The sequence below is a fragment of the Suricata suricatta genome, chromosome 3 (assembly GCF_006229205.1).
Source record: "Suricata suricatta isolate VVHF042 chromosome 3, meerkat_22Aug2017_6uvM2_HiC, whole genome shotgun sequence".
Taxonomy (NCBI): Eukaryota; Metazoa; Chordata; class Mammalia; order Carnivora; family Herpestidae; genus Suricata; species Suricata suricatta.
This window is the reverse complement of record NC_043702.1, coordinates 37,760,483-37,772,866: the sequence shown is the minus strand read 5'-3', so window position 1 is coordinate 37,772,866 and position 12,384 is coordinate 37,760,483. Positions and strand designations below refer to the sequence as shown.

The 12,384-nt window shown below is 39.2% G+C and overlaps 1 protein-coding gene across 1 annotated transcript in view; it reads right to left on the bottom strand.

Annotated features, from left to right (window-relative positions):
* The window catches only part of DNAH7 (dynein axonemal heavy chain 7), a 271,651-nt gene that overhangs the window by 151,191 nt on the left and 108,076 nt on the right, over positions 1-12,384 (bottom strand). The window contains exons 22-24 of the mRNA XM_029934194.1: positions 11,739-11,879; positions 6,837-7,049; positions 3,307-3,416 (exon numbers count right to left, since the gene is read on the bottom strand). Of these exons, the coding sequence (XP_029790054.1) occupies positions 3,307-3,416; positions 6,837-7,049; positions 11,739-11,879 (464 nt within the window). The remainder of the gene's footprint in view (positions 1-3,306; positions 3,417-6,836; positions 7,050-11,738; positions 11,880-12,384) is intronic.

The following is a 12,384-nucleotide window of genomic DNA, read 5'->3' as shown; positions in this document are numbered from 1 at the left end:
AAAGAGCTGTCAGTATGTTGTTTATTTCCTGTTCCTCTGCAGAAAAGAAGAAAGAGCAACACTTATCCCTCTCCCAAGCTATCTAAGGGGCCTCAGAGAATTACTCAAAAAGCCTGACACACTGACCCCTGGAGTTTGTAGGATATAGGAACTAGGAGTTCAATCACAACTTAAAATATTCAGCATCAAGAGAATGCCTGTAGCTGCTCCTAAAGGCAGATTTGGGGGAAAACAGTGACAGTGAGAGAGATGTACTCATACAATTGGCAAAATAAATGTATGTTTACCATCTGACCAGATCCAGATCCCACTGGAAGAGTGGTAGATTTTTTTGAATGTTTATTTAAGTTTGAGAGAGTGACGGAGCAGGAGTGGAGGAGGAACACAGAGAGGGAGACATAGAACTGGAAGCAGGCTCCAGGCTTAGCTGTCAGCACAGAGACCAATGCAGGGATTGAACCCACAAACTGTGAGATCATGACCTGAGCCGAAGTTGGCCACTTAACCAACTGAGCTATCCGGGTACCTCTGAAGGGTGGGATATTTGAGTCACATTGAATGACACTGTGCAGGAGACCAACTTAGAATCAGAAAAGACCCCAAGGTGAAGGTCAGTGTGTGGTTGATCTCAGACAGAGGCTGAAGCAAAAGTCACCAGCAGCCAGCCAGAGAAGGCATTTTCCACAGGTAACTAGGGGGTGAGGGGAAGTTCCAGAGAACCCTCCTAAATATCCCATGAAAAAATCTGGCATATGTAAGCTTGTGTCCTCACTGACGGCACTAAATAGCCAAGAGATAGTTGTCACAGAAGACACTTGTCACACATAAACCCACCTCTCCCTTTCCTTCTCCCCTCCTCCACTGACCTTCAACATTGGAGGAGCCACAGGTAAGCTACTGAGGGATGGATGCAAAGTACAAGGATAAAACTGACAAAAGATTGAACACATTTGTCTCCCTGAATGTAGGCTTTGTGTCTGAGTTAAACTCAAGCTGGGAGAGAAGGGGAGTTTTAAAATGGGTGAAAGAGAGGTGCCTGGGTGGCTCGGTTGGTTGAGGGTCCAACTTTGGCTCAGGTTGTAAGGACGCAGGTCTGATTTAGCCTTCCCCTGCACTTAAAGGGGAAGGCGCCGGCTTCTCCTGAAAGGGCGCACTGTAAGGAGGGACAACTCCTGGGGCACCCAATCGGGAGAGGTTGGCTGATACCTTTGACCTTTCTAAGGGTGGGCCTAGTCACGCCCCACGTGGGGGTCCTAGGCCCACTCTGATTGGTCAATACTCCAAATATGGTGATTGGCTCCCACAACTGCCAGTATTGATGAGGGGGTTAGGGATTGGATTACTGTACTCCTGTCATCATTTCCTGTAACTCCCCTTCCCAAACGCATAAAAGGCCCTGCCCTGCCTTTGTTCGGGGCTCACTCCACGTGGCCAGCAGGTCAATGAAGTCTGTGAACCCGAGCTTAAGCCCGTAATAAAGCCCTTTGCTTTTTGCAGGCATGACTCGGTCTCCCTAGCAGTCTCTGGTGCTTGTTTTGGGGTGATTTTACAAACTTGGGTACAACAAGGTCATGATCTCACAGTTCATGGGTTTGAGCCCCATGTTGAGCTCTGACAGCTCAGAGCCTGGAGCCTGCTTCAGATTCTGTGTCTCCTTATAGATGCTGGTGAGGATGTGGAGAAACAGGCACCCTCCTATGCTGTTGGTGAGAATGTAAACTGGTGCAGCTGCTCTGGGAAACAGTGTGGAGGCTCCTCAAAAAACTATCGATAGAACTTCCTTATGACCCTGCAATAGCATTGCTGGGGATTTACCCAAGAGAGACAGAAGTGCTGATGCATAGGGGCACATGTACCCCAAGTTCATAGCGGCGCTTTCAACAATAGCCAAATCATGGAAAGAGCCTAACTGTCCATCAACTGATGAATGGATCAAGAAGATATGGTTTATCTATACAATGGAATACTACATTGTAATGAGAAAGAATGAAATTTTGCCATTTGTAGCAAAGTGGATGGACCTCAAGGGTGTCATGCTAAGTGAAATAAGTCAGGTGGAAAAGGACACATACCATATGTTTTCACTCATAGGTCTAACAGGAAAAACCTAACAGAGGACCATGGGGAGGGGAAGGAGGGAAAAAGAGTTAGGGAGAGGGAGGGAGGCAAATCATGAGACTCTTGAATACTGAAAACAAACTGAGGGCTGAAGGGGGAGAGGGAAAGGGTCATGGAGGAGGGCACATGTGGGGAAGAGCACTGGGTGTCATATGGAAACCAACCTGATGATAAACTATAAAAAAAAAAAAAGATTCTGCGTCTCCCTCTCTCTCTGCTCCTCCCCCACTTGTACTCTCTCTCAAAAATAAAGAAACACTGAAAAAAATTTTAATTGGATGAAAGATGCTAACTTTGATATTAGACCTATATGGACTTTTAATATCTGAAAAAAAATTAACACTTTTAGTTTTTTACAACAATTTGGAATATAGGAAACAGGAACTTGAATTAAAGTTGTTAAAGCCTTATTATTATCCAGAAACATGATAGAAAAAGTATAAACATAAATACCTATGAGCTATCTTACGGAGATATCCAATGGGACATGTGTATAGTACAAGTTTATAGGAGAGACATTGGCTTGAGGTACAGATTTGTGGATCTTCAGAATGTAGGCTATTAAAGCCTGAAAATGGATGAGAATATTTGGGAAACCATAGGTCATGAGACAAGGCAATACTTGAAAACAGAAATCTACAAAATTCCGTGTTTCAGGGGCATCTGGGTGGTTCTGTTGGTTAAGTGTCTGACTTCAGCTCAGGTCATGATCTCATAGTTCCCGAGTCTGAGCCCTGCATCAAGATCTGTGCTGACAGCTCGGAGTTTGCTTCAGATTCTGTGTCTCCTTCTCTCTCTGCCCTCCCCGCTGTTCATGCTTTGTCTGCCTCTCTCTCAAACATAAATAAATATTTAAAAATTTTTTTCAAAAACCCATGTTTCTGGAGAAGCAACAGGTTGCCTCAAATGATCCAAAACAAAGAGAAAGTTTCAAGGAAAGAAGAAATGAACAATGTAAAACAAAAACAAAAACAGACACAATATCTGGCAATACTTGGCTCCAGAGTTGAGAGGGGAAAGCCAGGAGAGAATGAGAAACTGAAGATCAAGTTGAGAAGAGTATTAAGAGTCTAGAAAAAGATAGCATAAAATACATTTACTGGGTCGAAGATAATTCTTTTAAAGATTTAGCGGTCTAGGGGGTGAGTGAAATTTATGTCCAATAGTTCCTTAACTCAGTGAGTTTACCTGTAACACCGATCAGTGAGTGGGGTAATAACCAGTCGAGGGGAATTACCCAGATACTCATATCCATATCGCAAGCCAGCATTGATCATCTTTGTTTCTAAATGATTTTCCTAGGATAAACCAGAGAAAACAAAATTAACTTAAATAACAAAATTGTAAATAATACGAAATCGCCAACTCTTTAAAGTAATTGTAATGTTATAAACATCTCAAATTCACTTTTCAGACATCATTAAACTCAAAGAACTAAATATCTAATTTCCTTAGATAAGTGACTGAAATCACTGTCTTCCATATTTTCCATATATATCTGTGGAAAATATATTTGCTCCTTATCTTTCCTATATGTTTTTTACTTGCTAAAGCGCATTAAAACTAAGATAATTGACATACAATATTAGTCTCAAGTATAAACATAATTACTCAATATTTGTGTATACTGTAAAATAATCACAGTGATCTATCATCATACATAAGGACAATTTTCTTATAGTGAGAATTTTATAAGATTTAGCAACTTATAAATAGGTAGTACAGTACTATTAACTATAGTAAACATGCTGTGTATTACAACCCTGTGACTTAGTTATAACTAGAAGTTCGCACTTTTTGACACTTTTCACCCATTTCACCCCCTTCCCCATCCCCAGCTTCTGGTAACCACTAATCTGTTCATTGTATTTATGAGCTTGGTTTGTTTTAGATTGCACAGTTAAGTGAGACCATATTGTATATATCTTTGACCTGTTTCACTTAGCATAATGTCCTCATATTCCACCGGTCACATATACCATGTCTTCTTTATTCATTTACTTAGCAATGAACATTCAGGTTTGTTTCTATATCTTAGTTATTGTAATTAAATGCTGCAATAAACATGGGGGTACATGTATCTTTTGAGTGTTTTTGTTTTCTTCAGCTAATACCCAGAATTGGGATTGTTAGATTTTATCGTATTCTACTTTTTATTTATTGAGGTACCTTACTATATTCCATAGTGGCTGCACCAATTTACATTTCCACCAACAGTGCACAATGGTTCCCTTTCTTCTACACTTTTGCCAGCATTTGCTGTTCTTCTTTTGTTATCTTTTGTCTTTTTTTAAGGTTTATTTATTTTGAGAGTGGGGGGTGGGCAGAGAGAGAAAATCCCAAGCAGGCTCTGCACTATCCGAAGTGGGGCTCCATCTCAGGAACTGAACCTTGAGATACTGACCTGAGCAGAAATCAAGAGTCAGACACTTAACTGACCCGGAAGTCCCTCTTCTGTCTTTTTGATAACAGGCATTTTAGTAGATGTGAGAGGACATTTCATTGTGGTTTTGATTTGCATTTCACTGATTAGTGATGTTGAGCATCTTCTCATGAACCTGTCAGCCATATGTATGTCTTTTTTGGGAAAATGTCTATTCAGATCCTTTGACCATTTTCAAATTATACAGTTGGTGTTTTTGCTATTGAATTGTAGGAATTCTTTACATATTTTAGATGTTAACCCCTTACCAGATATGGTTTGCAAGTATTTTCTCCTACAAAGTAAGTTGTATTTTCATTTTGTTGATGGTTTCCTTTGCTATATAACACTTTTTAGTTTGATGTAGTCCCACTTGCTTATTTTTTGCTTTTGCTGCCTTTTTGTCACCAAAAAAAAATCATTGCCAAGACTGATTGAAGGGGCTCACCATCTAGGTTTTCTTCTATGAATTTTTGATTTCAGGTCTTACATTGATGTCTTGAATCCATTTTGAGTTAATTATTGTGCATGGTATAAGACGGTGGTCCAGCTTCATTATTTCCTATGTAGCTGTTCAGTTTTCCCAACACTATTTACTGACTGAAGAGACTGTTCTTTTTCTGCTGCATAATCTTGGCTCCTTTGTCATAAATTATTTGGCCACAGATGCTTGGGTATATTTCTGGGCTCTCTATTCTGTTCCACTGATCCATGTGTCTGTTTTTATGGCAATATCATTCTGTCTGATTACTATAGCTTTGCAGTACAGTTTGAAAATAAGGAGCATGCCTCCAACTTTGTTCTTCTTTTTCAAGATTGCTTTGTCTATTCAGTGTCTTTTGTGGCTGTATACAAATTTTAGAACTGTTTAGTTTATTTCTGTGAAAAATGCTATTGGAATTTTGATAGGGATTACACTGAAGATTGCTTTGGATATTCCTAATACCCAAATATTTAACCAAATTAATTTCCCAATCCACAAGTACAAAGTATCTTTCCACCCGTTTGTGTCTTCTTCAATTACCTTCATCAACGTCTTAGAGTTTTTGGTATGCAAATCTTTTACCTCCTTGTTTGAATTTATTTTTATATATTTTATTCTTTTTGACGCAACTATAAATAGGATTTTTAAAAATTTCTCTGGTAATTGATTCTCCTATATTTATAATCAATTGTTCAGTTCATTTTCACTATTGACTGGGTATTATCATTATCACCATTTTATGGGTAATAAAACTGATGCTTCTAGAGGGTAGAAGAACTTGCCCAAGTCCTACATCTGGTAAGGGAAGGATCTGGCAATCATTCATTCATTCATTCACTCACTCATTTACTGATTGAAGAGAGAGAAAGTGGGAGGAGGAACAGAGATAGGGAGAGAGAGAGAATCTCCAGCAGGCTCCATGCTCAGCAGGGAGCCAGATGTGAAGCTCAATTCCATGACCTGAGCCAAAATCAAGAGCCAGATACTTAGCCAACTGAGCCACCCAGATGCCCCAGGATCTGGCATTTGAAATGATGATTCCACAGTGAGCTCCTATCCACTACCTCGCTCATGGTTTTCCAGGGTTCTTACTCTTGTATCTTTTCTCCTCCCACTCCATACTTTCGAGCATTTCACAAGAGTGAGTCTGCTAAAATCTTGAGTAGGTATCTCAAAAGATACAGCTCCTTCTTCCCACTCTCAGCATGAAGGCGGGGTTCGAACCCCGCTTCTGGTATGTTTCCTACTCTCAGAAGGTTCAACCTTGTCCACTGTACTAACTATTCCTTCTCCTCCTGAATTCCCAGTGGGGGCTGCCATGACCTGATAAGAGTCCTCCTTCCAGATCGTGTTTCTGGTTCCTTTGACTGATCAACAAGAGGAAACTTTAATGATTAAAATACAATAAAAAATCTGATTTTTTTACATTCTTTAGATGTATCAAAAATCTAAAATTACAATTTTAAGCTGCCTAGTATGGACATTTTACAAATTCTGTGAGCATAACGGCTTATTTAAAATGAGTAGTTTTTATAATTACTCAATTTTTGAGCATCCATATATGTATAACATACTGAATTTATATGTAACTATAAATTTGGGTATGGATTTGGATATAAAGATACATTTTTTTGTTCAGATGATATATAGTTTTTGGCTCCCTTAATCTTCAGCCTAGAGAAGGCTTGTTTGGGTAGAGTCAGCCATCAGCAAAAAATCTTCTGTTACTATTTCCCATATGAGCAAGCAAGCACAAATTAAAAAGCTATGAGCTGAAATTGCTGTGTAATAATGTTCAGTGATATTACTTACTTGCCAATAGTACCTCAGCTGACTTAACCACTCAAAGTCAGCGTCATCACTAACTTGTTTTTTAACAAGTGACGTGAGGACATCTCTAGCATGGACATCCAGCACCACAAGGGCTCCCAGAGTAACACGATTCTGCTTGGACAATTTGCCACGGACCAAAGTAACAATGTCATCAATCTGCATGTTACATATTTCCAAGTATTTCCCAAGAGCCTGAAAGAAAATAAGATATAATTAATGTGATCAGAACTTTTCTTAACAAATACATTTTTGAGCTAGCATGTACACAGGGGTTTTTCTACATTTCCACCCATTTGACACAATTTAAAAATAGTCAATTTTTCTTACTACAAAAGTATTAGGTGAACAAGGCCAATCTGGCCAGATAGAGTGGACATAAGTGGTTTGTGTCTACTCAACATCCTTTCCGCTCCAATTTCCCCTTCTCCTGTATGCTCTGTGGTTCTGGTGAGCTGTGCATCACCTTGCCCATCTCGATGGCAGCAAGGAGTGGGATGTGTGAGTGACCCAACCAGGGCCAAACAGAGTTCTTCCCAGGAACTGCTATACAGGCAGTGAAAAAGGTGCTTTTTGCTAGGTCTGGGGAGTCTGAGTGTGCCAATCCGAAGCTACTGCAAGCCTTCATCTCCATGGCGGAACAGCCTACAGAGGCCAGCAGAGAGGAAAGGCAACGGAAGAGATGCAGTAGCAATGACGCCCTGAGATCCTGATTCCGACTGCTCTTCCCCGAATCCCAAAGTTCTTGTAGTCTCGTTGAGTAAGCTTTCTGAGCTGGGTTTGTGCCACTTGAAAACTAAAGATCTTAATAAACAAAACATCTAACATTTTAGTTTATGGTGAGCAACGCCAATTCTGAGAACCAGGCTCTCTTTTGGTGGGTAAATCTAATTAGTAAGTTAAAAAAGACAAGAGAGTTTATGATGAGAATCAAATTAGAATCAATGAAAACTGCTATGCTTAAGGGACTTCAACACGCTCCAGAAGGCTGATGGGCTTGCTCTTTCCACTCTAATAATATTTAATAAACACTGGGCACCAGCAAGTGTATTTCATTCCTTCAGGATCAGGTAAATGGTAGTGATGGAACTAAAAATGAGCATTTTTAAGAATGAGAACAAGTTTGAAGGACAGGGTTGGAGATCACACACTGTTTTTCTCAGGGGCACTTTTCTTATTCCTTGAAATATTTCATCTTTATTTTTAGGGAGGTAATTCTGTCAAAGGTTTGAAGTGCTTGAACACTATTGCCTTCATATTATTTACATGATCAATTGCTACTGATTCTCTTCATAAGCAGTGAAAGACAAACTTCTGTCCCAGCCATTTTAATTTTTTTATTTTTTTCAAAAAAAATTTTTAACATTTATTTATTTTTGAGAGAGAGACAGATCATGAGCAGGAGAGAGGCAGAGAGAGAGGGACACATAGAATCAGAAGCAGGCTCCAGGCTCTGAGCTGTCAGTACAGGCCCGATGTGGGGCTTAAACCCACAAACTGTGAGATCATCACCTGAGTCGAAGTCGGATGCTCAACTGACTGAGCCACCCAGATGCCCCTGTCCCAGCCATTTTTTAATTGTCTTAAGTGTTTAAATTCTTAGAGCCAATTAGTGCATTTAAGTGCATTAAGCATATAAATTAGTAAGAACCAGTTTGATCCTAGGAAAGTAAGCCATGCCAATGAGTGCGTCTTAGTTTTCTCATTAATGAAAGTAGGAGTCTTTGAGAGCCTTACCAGTTCTCACATTCTACAGTTCAACAAAACATAAAATAAAAATTTCATGTTTAGATCTGACAGCAGGAATTATATGTCCATAAGAATTTATTACTACATACACTAGCAGAATGTATTTTCCTATACTAGGAAGACAGATTTGGAACTAAAATTTAACTTCAAACTGCAATAAACTGAGTTCTTTAGGAACATTATTATATGAATCCATGAGAATTCAGATAAGATAGAAAAAAATCATGATATCAATAGCATTTTTGTTACATATTCTTCCTTGTAAACCATTCTGTATAGTCAGCTAATGAATCTAAAGGTAGCAACTATTCTATTCTGTCAAAATAAACCCTATCTGAAATCAAGTATTTTTTTATCATACCTAGATCCTTCTACATATGCAATAATACAGTGACTCAAAATCATATCAGTATCTGCAATATCCCGAGCTCTGTGATCGTGGGGATTCCTTCATTCATTTTACAGCCCTTGTAATGCCCTATGCAGACTAGTTCCACAGTCAACATCCCCTGAATAAATAAATCTGACAGGTCCTCTGGGAGCGTGACAGTATAACACAGGGCTATTATAACATCAAGCTCTAGACAACTTGGGATGTTTGCAGAGAATGAAAGTATCCAGTCTTCCCTGAGGCTGCCAAGTCCAGCTGCTCAACCAAAGTGATCAGTTTCAAATGGGAACCACACATTAATCAGGAGGAAAAATTACCAACACTATAGTACTATAACATATGCTAGCTTCCCGTGATAGACTGACATATTAAATTAAAAGAAAAAAACCATCGATGCTATAGAATACTAAAACATGTACCAGCCCCTCCCGATGCTGCTATAGAATTTGAATGGACTGAACATGGATGAAATACAGACAGGGATGAGGTGCACAGACAGCAGATCATGGGAAGAATGAAGCAGGGAAATCACAAACAGATGAAAAAGAATTTTTAAGGACGCATATATTGCATAGTTTCATATCATGAAACTTAGCTATGATAGCACCATAAAATGCAAAAGAAGACGGCAGTCTGGCAAGTAACAATAACAGAGATGTAACTTGCTAAATCTTGCTAAGCTGCAGCTCTAGAGGACCTTGAGTCTATGAAGCTGAATCCCCCTCAAGTAGCATAGGTTCTCATTTTGGCTTTCTCTTGTGAATGGCTCCATACCTGCACGATGTAACATGAGTAGAAAAAAAAAAACCGAATACACTGAGAAATGAATAAATAAATAACTCAATGTCAGTATAAGCACGTACTGCTGTAAATAAAACAAACAAAAACCCCTATTTGTATCTGTATGCAATATGGTAAGAATTATGGGCAGATAGTTTTGAGTGGATGACACATTGAAATGGGAAGTGAGCTGCATGGCATGTCCCTTGAGGTTCAAATTATGCTTGAGAGATAAGTAGAAACTGTAGTTTACACTTGAGTGCTCTGTATCAACTCCCACCTGTTGCAGCCTGCTTGGAGTAAGATCAAAGAAAAATATGAATATGGCAGAGGGGTAGGGGTTTGATAACTACCACATTTAAACTGAAGAAATTTGGAAGATACCCTCAGGTTTGTCTAATCTGCCCACATTTGTTTCTTTGCTCCCTGCAGACTATGTCCCCACAGTGGTGAGTGATACAGTTGGCATTGTGGTTTTGTGGGTGGCCAGAAGCAAGGAGGGAGATCCAGGGGGGTACATGTTGCCCCAGTACCCTACATTGGTGATGGAAGAATCCCTCTGTGTGGGGAGGTTAATGAGCGGTAGCTTAAAAGAAAAAGAAAAAATGAATTCTCTAAGCCCACTGGGAAAAAGAAGAAGAAGAAAGCACATGTGGCTAGAAGCAGAGGGCCCTGAAGAACTCCAAGGGCTTACTGCTGTTAGGGCAACTCCCCTTCCTCAGGGCCTTGTGTTCCATGAAGACAGAGTTTTTCCAGAAAACCTTGACTTCTGCCCTATGCCTTTATCCCTTCCCAGGGGAAAGAAGTAAGTGACCTGTTAGTCAGTTTGACAAAGCTAAAGTATGTGTTACTCAGCTCCCTCCTCTATGGGATCCCATCTGCTGACAGAGAACCTTAGTCTCTCTCAAACCTCAATACTACCAGTGTTCAACAGTACGTTAGAGTTTAAGACAATAATCCCAAACTCCATGTCAAAAACATATTTGAGGGGTGCCTGGGTGGCTCAGTTGGTTAAGCATACAACTCTCGGTTTCAGCTCAGGTCATGATCTCAGAGTTTTGTGAGTTCGAGCCCCATGTCGTGCTCTGCACTGCTGGCATGGAGCCTCGGGCCTACGTGGGATTCATTTTCTCTCTCTCTCTCTTTCTCTCTCCACCTCTCCCCATCTCACCCCATCTCTCTCAAAACAAATAAGTAAACTTAATATATTTTTTTGAAATCCATGGTTCTAAACAAAAGATCTACAAATATTACATTCCAACTGGTCCATCAGTCAACTAAAAGTTGGCCTGTTTGAAATCCTATAAATGTAGTTTCTGTTGTTAATTACTAACAGTGATCAAATTAATAATATTATGCTAATATACCTTATAGAATACTTAAAAGTAAGCATCATTCAAAATATCAATAATTACTGGGTGCCTGGTTGGTTTAGTCAGTTAAGTGTGTAATTCTTGATCTTGGCTCAGGTCATGATCTCACAGTTAATGAGATTGAGCCCTGCTTCATGCTTTGAGCTGTCAGCTTGGATTCCCTCTCATTTTCTCTCTGCCCCTCTCTTTCCCACTCTCTCAAAATAAATAAACTTTAAAAAATCAATAATTATTATACAAAATCAATACATTAATAATAAAACTGAAAATAGTAAAGTAAGCTGATACCTTGTCTTCACAAGGTAATTTTACTCAAGGTATAAAAGAGCATTATGTTAAGTTTCCTCCTAATCTTTCTGAGTTTAGGAAGCTTAGTTCTATTACAATTCTATTGTTAAAGGTATAAAAATGTATCTAATAACAAGATTGAGGTTCAAATATCCTTGACGTTTTGAGAGGATTGTCTTTATTTTATTTTTCATAATTGGTGTATTCCAGCGATAGTACCTGTTTTAAAAAGGCTGAGAAACTGCTGTTTAAAAAAAAAATGCTGTTTAAAAAATGCTGAGGCAGAACGGCAATGAAGCTTACCTTTTGTCCCTTTGCAATAGCGGTTTGTACTTCTGTTGTCCAAAAGGTTTGAGATACACAAAGCACCGTCTGTCCAGGCCACTCCCTCACCCAGTTAATTCGCATATTTTGTGGATAGGCAGAAATTGCGTCTTTAATTACCTAATTAGAAAAAAAAATGCTAAAGATAGTTTCACGGTTTACTTAAACAAGCTATACAAAGAGGAGCTAAAGCCCTAAGCAGATTAACTCATACTATTTAACTTTTTACAACTTCTTAAGCAATTATGAAGACTCAAAGCATGCAATTAGACTATTTAAATTCAGGTTTTTCATACGTCTGTGAGCAAAAGCATACATTACACAGCATTTTATTTTGCTGATACTCAAATTGTGTGAACTCAGATTATATCAAATATTCATGTGACCGGTCATAGCCAAAGATATCCAAGATACATTTCGATTGAACAAGCCCAAGCAATCTTATTGCAAAATTTAAATTTAAGTCATTTCAAAATGAGATCTGTCAAATCTACAGACAATAATTTTCTTTGAACTCAGTCAGATCCGCACTCACCGGGGGCAGGTGGATGTGCACAGACCCTCGCTGGCAAACCACAGGACTCCTCTCACGTTCCTCCTGTGTTTCCAGATCTAACTTCCCTTC